The sequence below is a fragment of the Arthroderma uncinatum genome (genome assembly GCF_011692745.1).
Source record: "Arthroderma uncinatum strain CBS 119779 chromosome Unknown scaffold2, whole genome shotgun sequence".
Taxonomy (NCBI): domain Eukaryota; kingdom Fungi; phylum Ascomycota; class Eurotiomycetes; order Onygenales; family Arthrodermataceae; genus Arthroderma; species Arthroderma uncinatum.
In genome coordinates, this window is record NW_022983864.1 from 6,217,654 (window position 1) to 6,242,153 (window position 24,500).

Consider the following 24,500-nt stretch of genomic DNA (forward strand, 5'->3'; position numbering starts at 1 on the left):
CCAATTATCAAGGCCGAAAAGCCCAAGACAGCCGTAAATGGCTCTTTTAACCCAATCACAGCCAAGAAGAGAGAAGAGAAAGCTGTGTAAATGTTGATACTGCATAGATGTTGGATGTTGGATGTTGTTGGACGTTGTTGCTCATCTGGAGATAACGGATATAAGGCCACGTGGTGTTCAGGGGTAAGCAGTCAGGTGACCTCTTATTCCCGCCGTGGATGCTTATCTCCGCTATAGATATATAGAACTGTTTACACCAAGTCCACTCGCTGTCAAGACAAATTTCCCTATAACTATTTCTATCGTTGTGTCGCGCACTCATTATCACGACCAATCAAAATGGCTGCCCCTGTTGCCGTCTCCCAGCTCACGAAGAGCAAGCCGACGAAGAGCAAGCCGGAGGGCATCAACCTCTACGCTCGCTTCGCGCTTGCCGGTGCTTTGGGCTGCTCCATCACCCACGCCGCCTTTACTCCGGTCGACGTGTACGTGTTCTCGGGTGGCTCTCGCTCCAGCTTTGGCTTCATCCCCACTATCGGCTAAAACAAAGAAAACTCCCACACAGTGTCAAGACGAGGATCCAGCTAGATCCCGTCACCTACAACCATGGCATGATCGGTAGTTTCCGCCAGGTTATCCGCAATGAAGGCATCAGCGCTCTAGCGACGGGCTTCGGCCCGACATTTGCGGGCTATTTCATGCAAGGCGCCTTTAAATTTGGCGGTTACGAATTCTTCCAACAGAGGCTTATCGATGTTCTCGGTGCAGAGAAGGCCAAACAGAATCGCACAGCTGTTTATATGCTCTCTGCTGGCTGTGCTGAGTTTTTTGCCTCGATTGCGCTGTGCCCTCTAGAAGCAACACGTATTCGCCTTGTCTCCACACCCGGCTTCGCTAATGGCCTGGTTGGTGGTTTTGGGAAGATCCTGAAGAACGAGGGCATCGGCGCCTTTTATTCTGGCTTTGGTCCCATCCTCTTCAAGCAGTACGTTGATTTGATTAAAGACTTTCTCATAGTCGAACAAAGGCAACATGATGACGAGCGAAGGCTAACCTACGCACAGGGTTCCTTATACGATAACGAAGTTTGTCGCTTTCGAAAAGGTTTCCGAGGCCATCCTGAGCCAGTTTGAAGACAAGTTCCAAATGTCAGCCGGCGCCTCGACTGCCGTGAACTTGGGATCTGGCCTGATTGGCGGATTTGCGGCTGCCATCGTGTCTCAGCCTGCCGATACCATGCTGTCCAAGATCAATAAGACCAAGGGCCTGCCCGGTGAGGGCACCGTCTCTAGGCTGATAAAGATTGCTGGCGAGCTTGGTCTGCGTGGATCTTTCGCCGGTCTTCCGACCCGTCTTTTCATGGTTGGTGGCCTCACTGCTGGCCAGTTCGCCATCTACGGCGATATCAAGAAGTTCCTAGGTAAGTGTGCTTCTTCTTTTTTTCCCAACTAAAACCGATATAAACTAACTTCGTCACAGGTGCTACAAAATAGAGCGAAAGAACATTAGATGTCATTTCCTATTTTAGAGTAAGCGTTGAATGTTTTGATTAGTATAGAGAATGAGCCTAGCTATATCTACCTCGTTTTGGTTGCGCCTCTTGTGTATTATGTAGAATTTAAAGTTAAGTTCACCCCCCTTGCATACTAATGTTAGAATCTTCAATAGATAAAGCAATAAGTTTTATTTCGTCACAAGCTTCGAGTATATGGATTTGAGTAGCCTAATCCGAGTGAGAGTTTCATAAGATCCTTGAGAAATCCCGGCTGGCTGCCTAGGAGCTCATCAAGGTTCACATCCTTCAAAAAGTTCATATGGCCTCTGCACTTTACAATCTCATACTTCTTTTGTGGCGACTGCAGGCTGTTAAAGATGCTCCGTTGGAACGCAGGCGGCACGATTTCGCCGTCTTCACGTTATAATCAGGATGGGACTGACAGCCACAACTAACCTCTCAGTCTATCCAAGTGATCCCAGTTCGCCCGGATCAGCTGTGCCGCCATGGGTCTTGTATCTAGGAGAGATCGCTGTACGTGGTAGATAACTAGAGTTTATTAACCTCGAGCTAAGGAAGATAAAAGTAAAGATAGAACATTGACGAAACAATGTATATAGGAACTCACATAATATAATTGCCGTCACAGAAGCCAAATTGCTCGGGTCAGCAGTTCCCTGGCACACGATGATTGGGACTTGAAAGGCCATGCCGTATCCAAAGCGAGCAAGCTAATCCATATACCTGCTTATTGTTGACTCAGTTAAGGGCTGGCTAGACTATAGTATTATAGCTTCATCCCCAAGCAAATGCTATCTACTACTTTTTCTCTAAAGTCCAAGGACAGTTCTACATCGCTATTCTTTCGAAAGTCGCCCGTTAAACACTTGATAACTGCAGCAGCATACACACTCCCCATTTCTCGAGGTAGTTCCGTCTGTGCGAGTGCTATCAAAACGGCCTTCACCTCCTTCGCCTTGGGCAATTTGCCTGTTCGCTGCCCAACCTGGATACGCGCATCGAATAGCTGAGAAACAGTTTTCCATAGCCCAATCTCCAGCAACACTACACCCAAGGCATAAATATCATGCGGTGGTGCAAATTGACGTGTCGGTGCGCCTTGCCTCTCCGGGTGTCTGTATAGATTGGGCTCAATTTCAAAATCAGCCTTCATGTCGGTTGCCCCCTCGATGTGACGGGCATATCCCCAGTCGCCTATAAAAGCGACGGCCTGTGGCCGCTCAGCATCGTCGGTGGAAGTAGGGAGAGACCGCTGAATTTCAAGCGGCGTGATGCCCTCTTTATCGCATTGCTGGAAAAGGAGGATGCCGCGGCTCCAGATGTTTTTGTGCAGCCAGAGGGATGCATGGATGTTGGAAAGGGTCAGGGCCAGACAGTGTGCAATGCTAAAGCGATCTGACAGCGACGTTTTCAACGGCCTTCTAGTCTTGGGATCTGTTTTGGTGATCAGATCGTGGAGTGTGAGTAGCTCATTACTTTCAGCGTCGGGCTTGCGGAACGGGAGCTTGTAAACAAAGGCGTATCGCTCTTTTTCGGCCTGATCCATGAATCCAAGACACTGAAGCGAGTAGATGGCAGGCTGTTGGAGTTGCGACTCGGGGTCGCCTGCATCCTGGAAGGTACAGCTCTGTAAGAGCCATGCAAGATTTCGCACCGGCGCTTTCAGCTCCGCAATCTCCTCGGGGTCCAAGTCATCGTACCGTAGGCGACGGTCATACTCCCGATACTCGACCAGAACCTGCGTTGATTCTCCGTTGTGCGTCCAGCGGGTGAGCCGGAAGCGGCTGGAAGCTGCGTCTTCCTCGACAATCTCTCCCTGGAGCTGGCGAAAGTCGTCTGGCGGGAGCGCTGACGCCAGTTTCTGTCGTTGAACAACATGTTCCAGGCCCGTGCCTTCAAGGTCGGATGAAGGTGACGGCGATGTGGAAGAGTCTGCGATGTTGTAGACTGTCTCCTGGGAGAAGTGCTGCATCAGGTCTCGCAAACTGCTTGTCCACCCTTGATACTCTTCGATGATAGCAAGCAGCTTCTTCTTTTCAAAAAGCGACCAGTCGTACCCCTTCACCTTGAGCGATTTGGCGTGAGACTTCGCCCGTTCATAGAAGGACTTCTTCCACTTTTCCCTTTTGCTCACAGTCTCCGGTTCGTCGTTGACCTTCATCTCCCTCATCTTATCGTCAAAATCCTCGTACCGCCCGACGACGACCTGATATTCTGCTAGCACCCGGTTCAGCTTCACCAGCAGTTTGCAGATGGTATCGGCAATCCATTCGGGCAGATTTCCCGGAAGCATCAGGCCATGTTTCTCGTGCAGGAATCTCCGGCGGAAAAACTCGAGCGAAGTCAGTTGGAGGTCGAGCTTGAGGTCGATGGTGGCTCGGTCGTTATCATACTCTCTGATGTCAGAAATCACACCCTTGATAAAGATGGTTACCTGAACGACGTGTTGCAGCGCCGTAGCGGCTGTACCATAGATATCCATCTTTGTCACAAACCGATCGTGAGAACTGGGATGGGGGGCAACTCGTTTGTTTCTTCACACGGGGAGCCATCTCGAGATATCTTCTGCTCTACGGAGGGGTAAATCCTCCTGTCTCTTACATGCCTTGCCAAGTGCTGCAAGTTCTTTGGTCGAGCTCGTTATTTAAGTTGGGAAAACGGAGCCTGAATCCTTCAGCCTGATCGAAAAAAATATTATTTTCGTATTCACCTACGATATCGCTATTCGACTACCACCCCGAAGGCACAGAGACATTGACATCGACGGGGGAAAAGATGCTGGGTATTTTTTTTACTACAATCTAGGGAGTACCTTTTCCTGCCTGCGATTCTTTCCCATATTCCCCTTTTGCTAGGTATAGAGGATCTGTCTCTCAAGGTTCGTTGGGCTGCTTCGGTTAGAATCATTAGCAAACTCCCTATAACCTCAACCGTGGGGCTCACTGGCGCTGGTTGTTTTCAAAATGGCCCCAGGAGTCGATGAGATTCTACCTGAGGAGTTCTGTGACGATTTGCTGGGGGAAGTATTGAATACCCTAGGGGACGATGGACTCCAGCTTGATGAGCCCGGTGAAGATTTGCTCGCGGGAGCATTGAATACCCTAGGAGATGATGGACTTCAAATTGACGAGCCTTGTAAAGATCTGCTCGAGGGGGCATTAAATACCTTAGGAAACGACGAACTTCAACTTGATGAGCCTTGTGAAGATTTGCTCGCGGGAGCATTAAATACCCTAGAAGACGGTGTCCTCGCATCAGATCTTATCGACCTTGATCTTAATCTTGGCAACGAGGATGACTACGATGGCGATAACATACTGGATGAGGCATTGGACGCGTTGAGGGTTAATGAGGAGAGTACTTCAGGTGACGCTGGGATCCCCATGTTGATTGACCCGCTGGAAGAAAAGGTGACATCCATTCGCAATATGGATCATCAATACATGAGCACCCTATCTCACTTTACTAGCATCCTTTCACGAACCGGGATCAGCGGACCACGGCATCTGCGGCAATTCAACTTGAAGATGCGTGCAGCTAAGATAGGGTCCGGTGCCCAGTTCACTGTTTTCCGCGATAACGTTGGCTTTACTGGAACAGAAGGCTTAGTGATTAAGAGAGTGAACGTGCCGTTGACGAGGGATGATGGTGTGAGGTTTGCCGCAGGGGATGAGTATCGCCTTCAGCTACGAACACTGGAGCTTGAGGTGCAAGCGCTTTGCAACCCTTCGCTTCGCAATCATCGAAATCTAGCCAAGTTGGTCGCCTGGGGATATGACTATCCTCTACCAGACACGCCCGTCCCAGTTTTATTTATGGAATGTGCCCTTATGACCTTGACCGATTTCTTTAAAGAGAAAAATAAGACACTCTCTGGCGATAATCCACTAGATATCAAGCACCAGCTTGCTCTAGACGTCGCCGCTGGAATTGAAGCGCTTCATTCACTTCGAATAGTCCATGGGGATATAAAACCTGATAACGTGCTCGTGTTCAAGGAATCTCGAAGCGATAAAGTTCCTTTTTGTGGCAAGATTAGTGATTTTGGTGTCTGCGTGGACATGGAGATTCCTGGGAGTGAGTTAACATCTGAAGATTATAGAGGTACACCAGGCTGGATTGATCCTGAAATTCCAAACTTTTCTAAATGGACTAAGGGTCCATTTCAACCCGACATCATGTTCAAATACGACTCTTATAGCCTTGGCCTCGTGATATTATCTATATTCACCAAGCAGGCTGAACCAGTTGATCTGGATATGGACAGTGAAAGTCCCATAGATATCGCCATGTATCTTCTCAAGGAAGAGAAATCACTTTCATTCCAGTTTCGAATGCATATCACAAGAGCTCTTAGGACTTTACTCGCCGAGGATCCTTGGTCGCGAGCCAGGCCGAGTCCTGACCTTCTTAAATTCGATTCCTCCGCATATTCATCTTGGTATAGTAGAATTCATTTTATTGCCACTATATTTCTTCCCACGAGAGGGCTTTTAGCCGTTTATTGACTTGAAAATAGGTTTTTCGTCTCCGAAATCCGTCATAGCGGTCCACTCTATGTTGGGTCTATTGATCAGATGCATAACCAAGGCGCTAACTTCTGGCGGCGTCTTGACACTTCGGTTGTTCAGGAGTTGGAAGAACAGTATCGGACTTCCAAAGATTCATTGACCAGAGACGCTCTCTTTGGGTTAGCTCAGAGTATCACCAGAAGAGAGTCATATATTGACTCGCTACTGGAGTATGTAACAGAATCTGCTAGGGGTGGCTTTATGCCAGCGCGAGCTGTGTATGCTCAAATTATACATGCTCACGGCAGGAAGTCTGTGTTTAACAACAAGGTCCTGGATAACTGGACATTGAAAGCTATTTCTGAAGGATATTTATTTTCTCGACCAGCACCAACGGTAACTCAGGATGAGCTTGAAGCCGCGCGACAAAAATTCAGAGATGCTGGCGGATTCGCCATGGATCCAGCTCTAGGAAAGCCAAGCGTCGTTGAAATGGCACGAGATGTGCAGAAAGCGGCAGCATGGTTGGCAGAGGGCAATAAAGTGGTAGATCGTAAAGGAAACACACTTCTACATATTGCAGCGGCTTTAGGTGCTCTCGACGTCGTGCAAAGTCTTGTTGAAAATGCGAAATTTCCAGCAGATATCCAAAATGATAACCACGAGACGCCTCTAATCAAAGCATGTCAAGCAGGTCATGTTCGAGTTATAGATTACCTTATCAACAAGGGCGCGAAAGCATCGGTTGCGACCAAAAAAGAGAAATTAACAGCCCTTCATTGGCTATTTACCCTTCCAGAGGACTGCATTCACAGAGTTGCAATTAGGTTGGTTCGCGAAGCAGGGGCCGTGGTTGACTCTCAAATGCTTTCAATACAGGGGGATAACAGCGGAGGAGCGTCAGAAAGAGTTCAAATTCCACATTTGTAGGTTTCGTTGCTCTCAGTATTCCTTTTCAGTCACAACTCGCCCCCATCATCACCCAACTAGTTATTGGAGTCAAACTGACATGGATGCACCACCCAGCCCATTCGAACTCCCACTTGGAACACCATTGCACTGGGCAGTGTTTTCACGCAGCAAGCTAGCCGTGGCCGCTCTTTTGGACTTGGGCGCCGATATCAATTCTACATATCAGGACTCGGATATGGGCTCGTCGCCACTTTTTCTTGCAGCACGGAATGGTGAGGCTGAGCTTGTGGAACTCCTCCTTTCCAGAGGTGCCGATGTGAAAGCCATAGATCCCAAGGGTCGAAATATCTTCCACTATATGGGATTTTATTCGCCAGCCCATCATGGTAGTTTGGATTACTCTTGGCACTATTGGATACGCCATGGTAATTGGAATGAGCATTTAGAACGGACAACAAAGGTAGCGAGGCTCTTGGAAGACGCAGGAGCGGAAATTGATGCAGAATCCCGGGTGCCCCTGGGAATGACTCCGATCCTCATGGCTTCAGAGGAGAGTGACGGAGGAGTGGTTTGTGCTTTAGCAGCAGCGGGAGCTAATGTCGAAACAGGCAATGGCGATTCAGGTGAGGCCGTTCTGTCCCGATTCTCTACTGAACTATGGAACTAACATGAATTGTATCTGTCAGTTCTTCATAGATGGGCACGGATTCAAGGTTCTAAACTTAGCTATCCCCATTCTTTTCTTGCTGTTTTCGAAAGTGTCTGTCAGAGGACGAAAGATATCGATGCTCCAGCGAGGCTTGACGAAAATACTGCCCTCCATACCCTTATTTTAGGTAAACGTCCTGAAGATGAACTTGAAGGAGCCTCTGATATTATTTTTGCCCATTCTCCGCCGCCGGTTATTGATGCACGAAATCGCCGCGGATGGACTGCGTTGTTTGGGGCACTTTATACAGAAAGCAACCCCGAACGCCGGGCATTATACATGATTGAAAAGGGGGCGAATATTGTCATCCATGCTGATGACGAGAAAGATATTTTTTTCCCGATCGCATACAACATCGTTTTCAGCGACCAGGAATGCCATGATCTCATCGTCAAACTATTATCCCACCTTATACAAAAGGAGCCCGACATGACAGATATCAAACAGGCCTACCAGAAATACTTCCTCATAGCTTCCGGCGCAATCCAAACGCTTGCCGCAGCTGCAGAGGCTGGTCGAGTGAAAACGGTGAAGTTGCTTCTTGATCTAGGTCTTGAGCGCAATATAAACAATTTCGTTAACACGCGACCATTATACACCGTACTGGATTCAGCGCTGCATAAAATTGAAGCCAGGCGAGAAAGCCACTTAGTATCACTCGCATCTTATACCTCAATTGTTGCCCGTAAGCGGGCGTTGGCCGACGGAAATGTCCACGGTAAAACGGCAGAGTCAGCCCAGCGGGCGGCTGAAGCCTACTCTGGTGCTCCAGGGGTGTTGCATATGCTGCGGTCCCGCGGGGGCAAGCGAGCGTGTGAGCTTGGAGCGCTACCGCCAAACACAAAACTTTTAGAACTCAATCAACCAGACGGCTGGGATATAACGGACCTGTACTTCCTTGGGTTTACAGCGGAGACACAGCCTGATAAGGATCGATGGGCCATCCTATACGAACTTTCGCGCCAGACAGAGAACTGGCGGGAAAATCTCATACACCAGTTTCGCCAAATGTATGAGTTTGATATATGGCGACCAGACTTGAGGATGTTAGAAGCAGCAGTCAAAGCACAGGATGAGAAGAACGCTAGAGAAACCCCCGAAACAAAGCCTGGCAGCGAAGTCGTGGAATTTATTGATCGTGAATTCTATCGTCAGATTCTCGTAATGTTGACAGATATAGGGCAAGTTGAACACGAGAATATTGCCGAGAAAACAAATGGCGATGAAAGGGCTGTATGGGTAGAGGTTAGGGAGACTACTCGCTACGGTTCTAATGGGCTCTATCGCACCACTCCAGGATATAAACTCGAAGTAGAGCTTCTAGGAATTCGAGCTTTGGGGAAAACAAGGAAAACTAAGGTGGAAGAAGAATAAATGGAAGTGAATAGATTAATCCAGCTGTCCCAGCCAAGCCTGGCTTTGCGAAGGCCTTTACATAGTTGAAGTGGAAGATACTCCGTATATAAGGACAGTTTGCGGGTGGTAGCTCTTGCAATAACCCTAAACCCTAAACCCTAAACCCCAAGTCATGCCCCATTCCCTTATGTAACCATGATCATGTGACTACTTAGCTTTGACCTCATCTTCTCATCCTCAACTCGGAAGACTCTTAGCTTAGACAGTCATATTATTCTTTATACGGGCTGATGCTTACAGACAGTGCCTATGGCATTGTCGACTGGCGTTTTGCCAGATGGGCTAACACGATTCTCGCATACAGCTACTTACCTTAGGCCTGCGCACGTCTGGAGACGCGTCGTTTGGGGGTAGTATATACACACTGCCTTTCCGAACTGTGTCAACGCGAAACACACGACCCGCTATGGGGGTGAAGACGGTGTTATGCGTTGCGGAAAAGCCATCGATTGCGAAAGCAATTGCAAACCACTTGGGCGATCGAGTGATTACCGTTCGTGAGCGCAGACCCGCGTAATCCGCTAGCTACTTAGTCGAGCTAATGGACGTGCAGCATAACATCCAAGGCAATCCGTATGTGAAGAACTACGAATTCGACTACACCTTTCCGCAATGGGGTCATTGCAGTGTCACGATGACCTCTGTGCTCGGCCACCTCCTTAGCCACGAGTTTGAGCCGCGATACAAGAGCTGGACTTCATGCGACCCATCTGCGCTTTTTGACGCTCGCATCGAGGTTTTCGTTGGTAGCAACAGCGAGCCTATCGCGGACAACATCAAGCATCACGCTCGCCGGGCCGACGTGCTCTTTATCTGGACCGATTGCGACCGCGAAGGTGAGCATATAGGTACCGAGATTCGGTCGGTGGCAGCACAAAGCAACCAGGCTCTGGGTCGCGCTGGTGGCACAGTAAGAGCACATTTCTCCAATATCGAAAGAACGCATATCATCCACGCCGCTCATCGTCCCGCCGATCTCGACGAAGCGCAAGCCAACGCAGTAGCTGCACGTATCGAGCTCGATCTTCGTGTGGGCGCAAGTTTCACCCGGCACCTCACTCTGAGCCTTTGTCCTGTACTCCAGCGAGGCAATCTGTCAGAAGCCTCTCAATTAATCAGCTACGGGAGCTGTCAGTTTCCTACGCTTGGCTTCATCGTCGAGCGCTACTGGCGCGTTCGGAAATTCATCCCGGAACCATTCTGGAGCATCAAATTGATGCATCAAAAAGCTGGAACAAGGGTGCACTTTAGTTGGGCTCGTAAAAATTTCTTTGACAAAAGGACAACTGTTATTCTCTATGAGCGGTGTCTCACTTCGCAGAATGCTCAGGTCCAAAAGGTCAAAACCACGCCGACGAGCAAGTGGAAACCCTTACCGTTGACTACTCTAGAGCTTCAGAAGTGCGGTAGCAGATTTTTCGGAATGGACAGTCAAAAGGTTCTGCAGCTTGCAGAAAAGCTATATCAAAAAGGTTGGATTAGCTATCCTCGAACCGAGACAGATCAGTTCGATCAGGGTATGGACCTTCGCGGACTCGTCCAGAAGCAGGCGCAGGGCGGCCGCTGGGCGGATTATGCAACGGCGCTGGTCGAAGGAGGCTTTTCGTGGCCCCGTAACGGACATAATAATGATAAGGCCCACCCGCCTATCCACCCGGTCAATTTCGTCAATCCAACTACGCTCTCACATGAAGAGCAACGTGTTCATGAGTTCGTCGTCCGGCGCTTTCTGGCATGCTGCAGCAAAGATGCCCAGGGGTTAAAGACCGACATTAGTATTCTCTATGGACCGGAAACATTCCATGCATCTGGCCTTATAATATTAGAGCGCAACTATCTCGATGTTTACGTTTACGATCGGTGGACCAACCAAGAACTTCCCCCGTTCGTCGAAGGTGAGGTCTTCGAGCCGACCGAAGCCATTCTCGGTGAAGGTAAGACGTCACCACCTGGATATCTAACTGAACCAGATCTGCTTGCACTAATGAACGCGAATGGTATCGGCACTGATGCCACCATGGCCGACCATATTGCCACAATTATAAACCGACAATACGTCGAAGCCAGAGCTCAGCCAAGGCAGGCGCGGCATGGAAATGACGAAGAGTCCGAGGAGTTGCCAGGCGGAACTGGTCGTAGAGGTAGAACTGCAGTAGCCCCTCGTCGTGGCGGCAGGAATAGCGGTGCTGGCCGCGGTGGCGCTATCACAGGTGTTCGGGAGTTCATACCCACGACTCTTGGGGTCGCTTTGGTTGAGGGCCACGAGAATATGGGGTTCGAGACTAATTTGACGAAGCCGTTTTTACGCAAGGAGGTAAGATAACATTCTTGATCAATCCCCGTCATGGGCTGCTGATGACAGGCGTAGATGGAGCTAAAGATGAACGCTATATGCAATGGACAAACGACTAAGACTCGGGTCGTTAACGAAATTATCGAGCAGTATCGAGGGGTCTATGCTCGCATGCAGCAACACCCGGACGTCCTTCGTACGGTGAGGACTGAGTCTCGGTGTATCTACTACTCCGCTGATATGATTATAGGCCGTTCGGAAGTATGTTTTCGTTGAAATGAACTGAGGATTGTCGACCTCACCATCGAACCCTACCAGTTGCCGCGCTCCAACCTACTACAATCCTATGCAAGAATACATTCCGACTTGGTGTTGATTCCGCGCCGTCATTTGTTGTCTGCCGACCGACCATCCCCATGTAGAAATTTTATTTCTTGTCTCCAATTTACCGCCCTAGTTTCCGGGACTCTTCTATCTTGACTGATCACCAACAACAACAATCCGGGGCAGGTCGATATATTCTCCAACCTAACAGGCGAAAAGATCATCAATTCTGTCTGGCATAGCTGGATTGCCTAACTTTTTATAGTCAGCATTTTCGACCGTTAACTCTTTAGTAAAAACTACTTTAGATGTTAATCGAACTCTGCAATAAAATGTGGCAAATCAGTGCTATATCGTGATGGGTTCTAACCGAATATAAAATGAAATTGAGTTGTTCGCCCCAAAACTGTCGATTTGGGGATAATCCGCCTACCAGTCCATTCGTAATTGGGCATCTTTGCATCAAGACTGTGCATGCTCATTGAGATTTTGCCGGGGTTATTCGTGCGTCATGCAAGATCAGCCGAAAGTACAATTCCCGAATCTGGAAACCCGTGAGTCACGGAGGTCGCCTGTAGATACTCTCGCATCTACGACCGCCAGCTAGATTCTAACGGAAAGTTTACCGAAATGTCGAGGAACACAATCTACCAGATGGATTTGTAATTGGGAGGGAGCCATTCAGTCAGAACCATATCAAGTGGTGATAAGAACATGGACCAACACACCCAGCTACCCTTACCCGTATATGATGGTACTGGTACTGGTACAATACATAATCCAAGGTTACGAGTCATTCGAAAAGGTTTAGTAGATTCAATGTATACGTTCGTGTGCATGTGCGGTTTATTTCACCCTGGCCTCTCCTTTAGTACAACGATAGTACTTATACCAGCTGCCTTATCTCTTAGTCCTTGCATTTATGGCATCCAGCCGGATTCTTGCTGAAACAGGATTGGCGAGCACTACCAGTCCTGTTGACAAGATGATGCACACCTGATGTACGTCTGATGCATTCGGGAAGAGGGGAGGCATCCTATCAGTGTCTACCACATACTCTCCTAAAAGAAGGAATATTGGAGAAAACGACTGATTGCTACTATCCATCCTATTCAACCACTGTCAAGATCTCGTTGGTTCAAATCTTGCGATTTCACTACTATCGATGTGGACCAACAGTATAAAGACCTGGTCGTTGGGATTGCGAACATTTGGAAACTGGAGGGATACCGCATATCGGAGATTTTATGCTATACGCAGGCTCATAATATTGCTCTTCACACCCTTCATATAAAATATTTTCTTTATTAAACTCCGGAGAAATAGCGGGCCCAGTACTTTGCTCTGGGATGGCTAACTCTCATCGAGGACCGCCGCATGCGAACCGACGAAATCTAGAGTACATTTTCAATCATGTCTTCTTCCCACCTAAATTGCCTCAGTCAAACGACGATGATGTCGAGCAAAATGCTACTCTTCTAGAGACGTTACTTCATGCTTTGGTAGAATTTTGCGATATCTGCCCAGCGCACGAGCAATCAAGATGGAGGGCATGTGCCGAGATGGTTAGCGATATGTCTACCCTACGCAGCGATTCCGGAGGGTTGTTGGCAGAAAACTTGGGAGAAGTACTGATTAACATGAAAGATAAAGGTGCACGCAAGCTATCAAGATGGAAGAGCTCTAGCTAATTGTCAATAGGACTTCTCTCGCTACACATCCGTGGCCAGAATGCTGGGATCATCGTGCGAAGACTTCGCTCTCAGTATTCGTTCGAGTCAATGGAGCTCTCCCCAACTACAAAAGGCGTGATAGAGGCTAAGGGACGACTTCGACGATGTTTTCCAGGCCCGGCAGTGTTGGTTGAACATGACCGGTTAGCAGACACTGGTTTCCGGGCCACTCTGACCCAACTTCTCTCGCGGCTGGATGCCGAGACTCATGAAGAGGTAATCCCGATAGTAATGAAAGCAAAGTCAGAAGTTCCAGAGACTCGAGACACGGTTGACCCTAGATTTGTCACGGAAATGCTTACTGGCATTCTCCGTGCAGTTGGGCAACCGCTTGACGACGTTCCTCGAGTTCATAAACGCACGCGAGACGACGTTATATGGAACAACACGCTTCATCCCTGGCGGAGGTCGCCGCTATGGCTTCTCCTCCGCGTTGCGTTACAGACCAGCCTTTTACAAGACAATCACGGGGAAGTCTCTCATTACCCGTACAAGTCATTCATGATTTTCTTCATGACCCACCTCTTAGAGAGTGCTCATGCGTCCTCTTTCCCGGATGATCTGTTGTTTATTATGACAGCGAAAATCAGCCGTCGTGTGTTAAAACTAGATGTTCCCAAGGAATCCAGTTGGTTCTATTATACAAGGCGTATACTACGGGACGTACAACAATATTTGGCAGACCGATGGAATGCGATTCAAGACAATCTAGATCCCGGCGGGACGCAGTCCGGATGGAATCCGCGACTTCTTTGCTTTGTCGATGATGTACGGCTGTCACTTAGCAATCTACGCCCACATCTTGCCGCCGTACGCTCCCGGAAAAGGGTATCGCCAAGTCACACTGGTTCTATCCCTGTATGCGCCTTTCGTATCTTACAGTGCAGCACAGTGCTGCCAGACCTCACGCGTCCGCGGGGTACCACTGTGGATGAGAGATTCATTTTTCTTGCGGACCTGGAGTTCTGGGTTCAAGAGTTTCTTGATGGCTGGTTGAACCTCAACCTCTCTAGAGAAGAATCGTGCACTGCTCTAAAGTCAGTGATCGATACATATACAAGCGACGCCATCTCTGTCTATAGGGGCAACCCGGTGGATATTTCCTTGATGTTGCTTACTTTAATGGATCTGTGGGTAGCACTTGATAAGTGTGCCATTTTCCACTGTCCGTTACTGAGAGACTATGATCCAGGGTTTCCACCAAGCCTATTTGAGGCGCTGCTTGCTCCAAAAAGGTTTCATATGGAACGCTTACTCCGTGTTGAGCGATATCTTTCTGAAAGGAGAGACAATTCCAACCCACATCTTCCATCCGTCTTTGGGCCCATTAAAAAAACAGGAAGCTTCCCTATCCGATATTTTGATCAGTCTCCGAACCACCAGTCACTACGATCTCAGATTGAAGCGCAGGCACAAACTGAACGAGACAGGAGAGTATCACAGCTTGAAGACTTGAAACGAGAGTACCAACAATTGATAGAGGATTCAAATGGGCTAAGTTGTGAATTCATAACCCGATGGAAAAAGCGTCGCGAAGTCACCTCCCACAGCCATAGCTGCAAGAAGTGTGCGCTCGAGGAAAGGGCTATGAACCTATCAATCAAAGTCCACGAGTGGCCACTTCCCTCGAAAGATTTGGAGGCTAAGGCAGTGGTGTTTGAGCTTCGTGTACCGTTAGTAGTATCTGCATGGCGTGACACGACATACGGCATTCTTGTAGACGTATTCTCTGGCGACCCTGACTTTACACCCCCTAGGTCCAAAATTACAGGGAAACTGTACACTCTCTACGGCTATACTGACCTGAGCAAGTTTTCTGGACCAGCCGCGGGGAGGCTTCAGATAGCGTCAATCCCAAAGCCATTTGTTGTCTCGCATTATAATTCGAGGAAAGTTTCCATAGCTAGCAGGGACAATATATGTGTCAACAACGGCATGAGCTACTCGCTATATGACTCAAAGACAGAAAATTGGGCAGCAGACCTTCTTGGCAAGTGCAGCATCCGCGAAAAATGCACGCACGATCTTCAATCTTCTAGGTACTGCGGGATGCAGAATGCTGTGAGCAGCACAGATCATACCTCCAACGAGGTGCTTGCAGCGCAACACAAATGTCCACAGGGATTAACGCTTCATGAATTCTATGAATTTTGCACGCTACGTGCAGGTCATCGGCTACAGTGGAGGAACATTGCGGTCCGGCTATTCACTCACTCAATAAACTTTAGCCACGAGGAGACACACATCTTGATTGCTCAGAGCATATGGCAAGCCGGTTCAGACAGTGGTAGAATGGTATGTCGAGATTCCCATGTCGACCTTGAAGAAGAAGATTTTGGCATATCACTGCTCTCTGCTCTGGATGACTCTCTCAGTCGTATCGAAGGCAATTGGCAAGGTGCGCCGGCAGTCCGTACTTTTACAATCATAGCAACCCGACTACTTTCCCTTTCCTGCCATGATTCAGTCCGTCAGGGTTGCTACCGTACTTTACGAAGAGCGCGGGAAATTACGCTAGGATGGGTGCGAGAGCTAACTAAAAAGTTACAGGCTGAACAGAAGGAGGAAACGAGGTCAATTTTGTACAAGCGTGCCCTTGAAATGGCCCTAAGCTGCCACGGGACCTTCGACGTCGAATCGCAGTACCTTCACCACTTACTAAACTCTAGCGGCGATATTTCAACATTAACAGAATGCGCAATCGCGGTGCATGACCTTTGCCCTACGTCAACCGATAGCCTGCCTCAAAGTATCAAGTCTCTATTGCGAAGGTATTCAAGATTATGCCAACTTCTTGAATCGTTTATCCGGTGTCACCCTGCGCTAAGTAACGGCCTTAATGAGACAATTAGTCGCCTTTGGACAGGGTACAACTCTACTAGTGATTGGACGGCTCTAGCTGCTCCTAAAGATCGCTGGCTCGAGACTAAGACGCCTAGTGAACCTGGTGCTCACTCAATGGTGGTTAGCTACAATATCCTCAACGGAAGCTTGCTAGTTAACGGATTGCCTCTCACACGGCTTCCGCCCTCGTATACATTGCATGCAACTTACCGGCGGATATTCGGTGAGGTATCAGCACCACTTTCTGCAAAGACAAAGGGTGGTAATATGCTAATTCAATTGCGTAGAAAATCCTTGAGGTTGTCCCTTCAACAATGGCCGACATGGTATTTGAAACGCGGGATAAGCAATGTGGCCATCATGTATGTCTGCTTATCTTTCCTTTGGTCCTCTATACAATTTGACTGCTCACAGGGGTGCCAGGTTCATTTTAGGATGCACAACTCGGAGCTTATTATTCGAACGAGTATATGCGGGCGCATTTACGAGCTTATTCCCGAATCTGCTTTAACTCAGGATTTCCCCGATGCTTTTGTTAAAAATTATGCACACTGGTTGGAAGTGGCCACCGCGCGTGTTGAGTGGAGACTGTTGAGAAATGTTTGGAAGACTTCCTCAAGTAGCTGGCTCATGAAACAGGATGGGTGCCACTACACATTGGTCAAAGGTGACTTGGAATTGATCGATATTCGAAGTCCAACGGCAAAGGCGGTATCACTGGTCCTGAGTCCATTGGAAAGCGCAAACCATATACATATCTTCACCAACCACAAGAAGGATTACTTGGATGTTCACCTGCCACGCCTGAAACTTGAGTTTTTCTTGGAGCCAAACTCCTTGCGACTTGAATCGAAACAATTTAGAGGAATGGTCGTGGATGAAAACCAATCACTAGGGGCACTAACTGGGCTGACGAATAAGCTTATCTTTCGTGGATCCCGCGATTCGTCACGAAGCGTAATTGTTCCCCATGGCGATGTCATATCTGAAAGAACAGATCAGCACGTATCCGTGGGAATTAGATCCGATCCGTCTTTGCAGAATGTCTCCTACCATCTGTACCAGGTGGATTTGACGCTAGGTCGCTTACTTGATAATGGCAGTTTAAAAAGCAGGCTATATAAATTCTACCTCCATGCGATGGCGAGTCATTGTCTAGCTGATAGACTCACCGGAAGGACAGGGACAGAGGAAGCTCTCAAAGGGCTAGAGTCAGCATCCACGCAGTCATTCTTCAGACTCGATAGTGATGAAATCGATATACTAAAGCTTCTCGCAAAGTTGACGCCACGGCGGGAGTACTATCCTAAGCACCTAAAAGTGATGCAAAAGATTACGTGGAACCAAAATATCTCGCCGCTCGCACAGCATCCCTCGTTCAGTAAACTTGTCGATTCGGTCTTCAATATAGCCAAATCTCAAGATATACAAGGTCTACTTCCAGCAGAAAATATACTTATAGACAGGCACCTCCTTGAGAGGGCAGCCATCCGGGAAGCCGTATATCGTGTACACGGCTTCGGCGCTGAGGACCATAAGACTAATGTTGATTGTATCTATCTACCTCGAGGTCGGATTTCGACACGCGAGCTTGATGTCTGTAGCATCGCAAAGCAGGTAGATGATTGGTCTGCGGACCTACGAGATTGTTCACAGTTGCTATGCGAGATCGAATCTTGGCCACGACCTCTCGAAGGTGTCAGCGGAGAACCCCTTCCGCTGTGCTATGATACCTCGTGGCTTGATATGCCTTCAAACCTCCTCCCGGGCCGGTGGTGTACACTACAGGCCAGTCTATCGCAGAGTAGTCAGGAGAGAGACAAATACAAGATTATGTTTTTCTTATCCACTTTAGCGTATTCGCAGCGATGGAGAAAGGAGCTCTTGCAAACTCTGCTGGCATTCGCAACCTCTCCCGAGCTTCGTGCATTGCAGCCACCCAACCATCCGCGGTTTGTGCTTCACGATGGATACCACCCTGACAGGCATAGGTTGAAAAGTGCGATCAAGGCCCACTGTCAGTCGTTCCACAAGTGTCCAGAGAGCAGCCTGCCAGCGCTGGATGGCGAGACATACAACGAAGCCGAAGATCGTCGCAGAAGAGAATATATGTGCGAGAGGGAAAAGCGAGTCGAATCGTTCACCGACACTCTTATTCAAGAGTGGCCTTCAATCCGGCCTTGTGGGCGGAGTGACAACGACCACAACACATATATCGACTCAGAACGAGCGTTATCAACTGCACAGGCGTTATTCTCCAGTTGGTACTGTAATTTTGAGTTCAAAAATTACACCCACAGAGCACAAGGCATCTTAAACAGGCTGGTTACTCGTATAAAGACCCCCTGCATATACTCCTTCTCTGAGCCTCCAGAGGACTATAGGCCAAGGCTTGGACATGTTAGCTTCGACCATATCATGAACTGTGAAGGGCCACAAAGTCTGCCCGCTTTTTCTAGCGATTGTCAAATGTGGATTGGGCAACGATGCGGGGAGGAGATGGATCGGACCGCCGTCAAATCTTTATTAGCCTGCCAAACATCAGACCCAGCGGATGGGTTCGAAAAACAGTATGCGGATGATCTGTTCAAAAGTCTCGGATCGCTCCCCAAAAACGAGCAATTCGTGCTTCATAAACCTCTGAAAGAAGTTGTGCCCGAAGTGAAGGACTTTGCAGAGGTGTGCAGGCAAAATGTCGGCGAGACCTACCGAGTCTTCTACAATCACATTCAATCCCGGTCGTCAGCCGCAGAGAAACTTGCCTATGATGCAAGGATGTGGCCAAGGCTGTCTCCAACTTCACTCCTCCATCACCTAGCTAGAGACAAGCTGCCCGTTTTAAATGAAGGCTGGAAACGGTTTCTTGTTAGTTATGGAACAGCAATATCCGCTCTCCAACGTGCGCACCGGCTCGTCAAGTGCGGCGATAACGTCGCAAATCTGCTCGACGAACTCCAAAACCCCGGTCACGTTGGCTGGGAACCCATGCAGTATCCGGACTGGCTTCTCCTTGAGATAGAAAATGACATGCTCATTCGCCCAGTCCAAGCCCAGGTCGCGCTTGAGATGATATCCCCCTCGTCCCCCGCAAACTCACTCTTGCAGCTGAACATGGGTGAAGGTAAATCGTCTGTTATTGTCCCAATTGCCGCTGCCACTCTAGCAGACACCGAAAAGATGGTCCGGGTTGTTGTTCTTAAACCACTAGCGAACCAAATGTTCCACCTACTCGCTCAGAAACTAGGCGGTATGATCAACCGGCGTATTTACTATATTCCAATCTCGCGATCTCTCCGGTTAAATGCAGAGAGTGTAGCCAGGGTTAGAGAGCTGTTCGAAAGTTGCAAATGCTCCGGGGGCGTACTCCTCGTGCAACCGGAGCATATTCTTTCTTTTGAACTGATGGGGTTTGATCGTCTTCTGTCCAGAGATTGGGGGGTTGGAAACGCTATCATCGGAACGCAACGATGGCTTGACGAATATTCGCGTGATGTGCTGGACGAAAGTGACGAAATCTTAAGCGTCCGGTTTGAACTGATCTACACCATGGGAACTCAGCGCGCAGTCGAGTTTAGCCCAGATCGTTGGTTGATCGCAGAGGCTGTTCTGAAAACGATTTCTGATTGCATACATGCGGTTCACAAGTTGCTCCCAGAAGGCTTGGAAGTGAACCATGCGCGTCAAGGGGCCTTCCCTCGCATTCGAATCCTCCATGCGGCTGCAGCTAAAACGCTATTAGATACTGTAGCCCATGAAATATGCGATAAAGGACTCCGCGGCATACCTGTGTGGACGCTTCCTCATAATGTACGAAAAGTCCTGTTCAGGTATCTCACTGATATCTCCATGACGGAAGCTGAAGCAAAACCATTGCAGGATACCGTGTTTACGGCAGAATCAATTAAAACAGGTGTACTCCTTCTCAGGGGCCTTATTGCCGGGGGGGTTCTGAGCTTTGCTCTAAGGAATAAAAGATGGCGCGTCAACTATGGGCTTGACCCATCACGAACCATGCTCGCTGTTCCATATCGAGCGAAAGACAGCCCGGCCGCACGAGCTGAATTTAGCCATCCCGATGCCACCATTGTTTTAACCTGTCTGTCGTACTACTATGGCGGGCTTGATGACGAACAGCTTCGTCTCAGCTTTGAGAAGCTTCTCCTATCCGACAACGCACAAGAGGAGTACAACGCTTGGGTCCGAGATGCCCCTGGATTGCCGTTACCCTACCAACAACTGAGAGGCGTAAACCTGAGCGATGATGATCAATGCTCTCGATATATATTTCCCACTCTTCGGTTTGCCAAAGGCGTCATCGATTTTTATATGTCAAATATCGTTTTTCCCAAGGAGATGAAAGAATTTCCATTTAAACTCTCATCCTCAGGATGGGACATTGCACGGAAGAAGACTTTTCCGACCACAGGTTTTAGTGGAACTAATGACAGTCGATATCTGCTGCCATTGTCTATCTGCCAGAATGACGTCGAAGAGCAGAGACATACAAATGCAGCCCAGCTCGTTTGTCTGCTTCTCCCGGAGAACTCGTACTACCATATACCACGAGGCCCATCAAACGAATGCCTCGATGCCGAAACACTTTTGCGCGTAGTAGCCGCATCAAATCCCCCTGTTAGGGTTCTTCTTGACGTTGGGGCACAGGTCCTGGAATTAAAGAATGAACAAGTTGCAGCCTCATGGCTTCAGCGTGTTCCACCCACCAAGGCATGTGCGGCGGTGTTCTTCAACGATGACAACGAACTAACAGTCTTGACTCGGGACTATATCACTGAGGATCTCAGGGTCTCCCCATATGCGAAGCAGATGGATCAGTGTCTAGTGTATCTAGACGAGGCACACACTCGGGGTACGGATTTGAAGTTGCCGGTAGACTACCGGGCAGCTGTAACGCTAGGACCTGGACTTACCAAAGACCGGCTCGTACAAGGTATTGTTGTTTCCACTAGGTTTTTTTTGCGCTCCCAGGCTTACAGGATACAGCGTGCATGCGTATGCGGAAGCTTGGAAAAGGCCAGTCCGTGATGTTTTGTGCCCCGATGGAGGTGGAAAGGAAAATTCTCGACTGCAGCGGTAAAGGTGCAGGCGACCGTGTTGAGGTAGCTGACGTCTTGAGGTGGAGTATCCAAGAGACCGGCGCCCACACAAAGAGAAGTATTCCGCTGTGGGCTACGCAGGGGGTACGGCATCAACGTCGTCATACAGTGTGGTCTGATTTGTTAGGTGACTCAACAGCGACATTCCCGTTAGATGCTGTAGAGTCACTGCTCGAGCCGGAGGCACAGAGTCTGCAGAAACGATACGGGTTTGATCGACAGTCCATCGAAGAAGAAGTACTCTTAGACCACGTACGGAATGAGAGTTTATCCAAAAGGTGGAGTCAGCTGGATGCCATTCGAGAAAAGTGTCAGCGATTCGGAATTTTTTCATTTAACAGCACAGCTCTACATGAAGAGCAGGAACGCGAATTATCTCCAGAGAATGAACGAGAACAGCAGGTCGAGCGGCCGTCATCGGCAAAACCCCTTACGCATACCATCAGCAAGGAAATCAAGCACTTTGTAAGAGTGGGATATCTTAGTCGCTCCTCAAAGGGTTTACAGCCTATCTTTCGAACACTGCAAGAGACCACTGCTAGTGAATCGCTGGAGTTAACCGCGTGGTCAGACTATCTACGTGCATCCAAAGATTTTGCCTGTACCGTCCGAGACCCGGCGGGCATGGATCTTGGGATGTTCTTGAGGCCCGTACAATGGATTGCATGTAGTCGAGGCACAGACCCCAGAGAATGTGTGATACTCAGCCCTTTTGAGGCGAACGAGCTACTCCCAGATATCAGGAAATACAAAGCAGTCACGCTACATGTCTATTCACCGCGCATAAGTGCCTCTACACCGTCAATGGAGGACCTCACCGCGTTCACCATCCCGGCTGTTTCGACGTCGCCATTAAAACCAGCCATCACCATGCAACTAAATCTGTTCGCGGGCCAACTATATTTGAGACAGCACGAAGAGTACCTCCTACTTTGCCGGTTTCTAGGCCTAACTTCCTGCGCGCCAAATGACAACGGGGTAAAGGTCCACGGCGACGGGTTCGTAGATCCGGCGAGCCGGGCAACTTTTGATGGAGTCATGGCAACGGAGTGCCGATTTACAAGAAGCCCAATACCATTTCTCAAAATTTTATTGAATCTACGAAGGAAAGGACAAAGTCTTGGGAGGAGTCACCTTGGATGGATCTTAAATGGGGAACTGATTTCGGTAGGGGAATTCTGAGCCTGATTTTGGGTTTCGTAGAATGGTTTACAAACCCCTTAAATCTAATTCAACTTCATGATATCTACTATCTATTATACAAAAAATTTGTCAAAAGAGTATATTGCCTACCCCTACCACCGCCATAAGCTAATAGGGGCCTGAGTGGCTAAAAGGCCAATCTAAAAATCAGATATAGTGATTTAAATAATAATATAACTCTTATATAAAGCGTTAATAGATTCCTCCCACCGTGAAATGTTTTGAATCTCCCGACTTGTACACTTCCATGCTCACCCGTCCGTCAGAGCAAGTATAACTCCACCGCCCCCTAAGAGTCTACAGAATGCGTCGGAGCAAGGCCTTGAGGAACCCCTCCTCCTTAGCGGCTGCTTTGGGAAATATTTTGCCCTCTGAGACTGTATATTTCCTAAGCGACTGGGAATTCGGAAATTTCGTGGGAGCCTTGCCGGTTCGACGGGCGTCGATAAGGTCAACCAGATTAACATGGACCTTGCTGAGCGCCTTTCAGCCTGTTAGCTATGTCAAATCCAAAGTATCAGTGGAGACAGACCTTCCGGCATTTAGTGATTGTGTCGATGGGCTCTTTGATTTGAAGTTCAAGGCAAAGAGCTTGCCAGTTCTGTAGCTTTGCCCCGTCTATGCCGTAGTGGGTGCCGAATTCTGAGGCCATGAAACTTGCCCGCTCCCTCTTGTAGGTCTTGGATTTTTTGCTCCAGCCCATATGACGTGCCAGGCGGGTAAATTCGTTCGTTGAAGACGCAGTTGGATTGGACTGAAAGCCCGGGAAACGAGAGTAATAGTCAGACCCCATAGCTATGCAATATGCTTGTATATATCAAGTGGAACGTGGATAGACTCTCTCAGGTGCCTGGGAGGGCAGCAGGCTATATATATGCTGAATAACTGGCGCCTCTCACTGCCTCTTGGTGCGGCGTCGCCTTTAATAACTAGCTATTAGGGGTCCGCAAGGTACCTTTGTCATATAGATAACGTAATATAACTACGACAAGCTGTAACATAGGGCGTTTAACAGCTTGAATGTACAATTAAGAACTGAGCCTCGTGGGGGCTGAGGGGCCATTCTATCTCTTACCCCATAACCTTTGACCTCAGCCACGCAAGCCCTCCGCCGGCAGCAGCCAACGCTCCCCCAGCTTGAACACCCCCGTTAATCGCTACCAGGCCTGCGCCGCCTGCGCCAGCGCTCTGCGCCACTGCAAACAGGCTGCCAGCCGCGACATTTCCAATAGTTCCTTGAACGACAGCAGCGGCAGAACCTGGAATTCAACCGGCAATTATTAGAGGGAGCAAACACTTGGATGTCCTTAGTTGACTTACCAAGTTGAACCCCCGTAGAGGTGAATCCCATGGCTGCAAGAGCCGGCATAGTTACTATGCCTGGGGCAGCAATGACAAGAACGCCTGCACTGCCAACAACGGCGGCTGTAGCCAGAAGAGGGTTCTCAATTCCCCACTCGGTGGCCTTGATTAGTTATAGATTTCAGCTTTTGCCTATAAAATAAGGGAATAGCATAACTAACCTCGCCAGCGCCCTGATAAACAACGTGAGTTATACCGGATGCCTTTTCCAGCATTTGTGGACCGTAAGCCGCAACTAGCTGGCTACCTTCGCTCGTCACCGTGGTCACAGCGCTGCTACTGGCGGCAACCAGCTTCGTCGTTAATTCAAGGGACTTTTGAAGCATAGCGGCATTTGCAGGTGGTAACATGAAGATGAATAATAGTGTACAATAAAGAATATAGAAGTGACGAGCACAAGCAGGAGCGCGTCAGCTTAATATAACTCATCTTCCCCGCGTTGGTGTTACAGACCATCTGCGGCGCAGCCCTAGGATAAACGCTCATTGGATAGAGTTCCAGAACAGAATGTTGAGATAATCGGCCCTTAGTCAGACTCTACCGTAGATAGAGTCCGTGTCATG

The 24,500-nt window shown here is 48.8% G+C and overlaps 7 protein-coding genes across 7 annotated transcripts; 4 read left to right on the forward strand and 3 right to left on the reverse strand.

Moving 5' to 3' along the window:
- Positions 1 to 339: 339 nt before the first annotated feature.
- On the forward strand, positions 340 to 1,493 carry GIQ15_03784 (mitochondrial phosphate carrier protein; the record flags this gene model as incomplete). The annotated part of the gene is made up of 4 exons (XM_033551201.1): positions 340 to 485; positions 566 to 985; positions 1,065 to 1,420; positions 1,480 to 1,493. The coding sequence occupies 4 exons, from the start codon at positions 340 to 342 to the stop codon at positions 1,491 to 1,493; spliced, it is 936 nt and encodes a 311-aa protein (XP_033408362.1).
- Positions 1,494 to 2,282: 789 nt separating this feature from the next.
- On the reverse strand, positions 2,283 to 3,998 carry GIQ15_03785 (uncharacterized protein; the record flags this gene model as incomplete). The annotated part of the gene is made up of 1 exon (XM_033551202.1): positions 2,283 to 3,998. The coding sequence occupies one exon, from the start codon at positions 3,996 to 3,998 to the stop codon at positions 2,283 to 2,285; it is 1,716 nt and encodes a 571-aa protein (XP_033408363.1).
- A 481-nt stretch (positions 3,999 to 4,479) lies between these two features.
- On the forward strand, positions 4,480 to 9,022 carry GIQ15_03786 (serine/threonine protein kinase; the record flags this gene model as incomplete). The annotated part of the gene is made up of 6 exons (XM_033551203.1): positions 4,480 to 5,957; positions 6,036 to 6,257; positions 6,465 to 6,854; positions 6,907 to 6,953; positions 7,095 to 7,562; positions 7,626 to 9,022. 6 exons carry the CDS (start codon positions 4,480 to 4,482, stop codon positions 9,020 to 9,022), a joined length of 4,002 nt encoding a protein of 1,333 aa, XP_033408364.1.
- A 448-nt stretch (positions 9,023 to 9,470) lies between these two features.
- On the forward strand, positions 9,471 to 11,643 carry GIQ15_03787 (DNA topoisomerase III; the record flags this gene model as incomplete). The annotated part of the gene is made up of 4 exons (XM_033551204.1): positions 9,471 to 9,557; positions 9,618 to 11,378; positions 11,433 to 11,558; positions 11,608 to 11,643. 4 exons carry the CDS (start codon positions 9,471 to 9,473, stop codon positions 11,641 to 11,643), a joined length of 2,010 nt encoding a protein of 669 aa, XP_033408365.1.
- Positions 11,644 to 13,224: 1,581 nt separating this feature from the next.
- On the forward strand, positions 13,225 to 22,554 carry GIQ15_03788 (uncharacterized protein; the record flags this gene model as incomplete). The annotated part of the gene is made up of 7 exons (XM_033551205.1): positions 13,225 to 13,246; positions 13,383 to 15,823; positions 15,965 to 16,185; positions 16,267 to 16,486; positions 16,546 to 16,620; positions 16,673 to 21,206; positions 21,260 to 22,554. 7 exons carry the CDS (start codon positions 13,225 to 13,227, stop codon positions 22,552 to 22,554), a joined length of 8,808 nt encoding a protein of 2,935 aa, XP_033408366.1.
- A 318-nt stretch (positions 22,555 to 22,872) lies between these two features.
- Positions 22,873 to 23,278, reverse strand: GIQ15_03789 (uncharacterized protein; the record flags this gene model as incomplete). Its single annotated transcript, XM_033551206.1, has 2 exons — positions 22,873 to 23,058; positions 23,108 to 23,278. The coding sequence occupies 2 exons, from the start codon at positions 23,276 to 23,278 to the stop codon at positions 22,873 to 22,875; spliced, it is 357 nt and encodes a 118-aa protein (XP_033408367.1).
- A 279-nt stretch (positions 23,279 to 23,557) lies between these two features.
- GIQ15_03790 (uncharacterized protein) lies at positions 23,558 to 24,287 on the reverse strand (the record flags this gene model as incomplete). Its single annotated transcript, XM_033551207.1, has 4 exons — positions 23,558 to 23,567; positions 23,651 to 23,834; positions 23,896 to 24,040; positions 24,099 to 24,287. 4 exons carry the CDS (start codon positions 24,285 to 24,287, stop codon positions 23,558 to 23,560), a joined length of 528 nt encoding a protein of 175 aa, XP_033408368.1.
- Between the last annotated feature and the right edge of the window lie 213 nt (positions 24,288 to 24,500).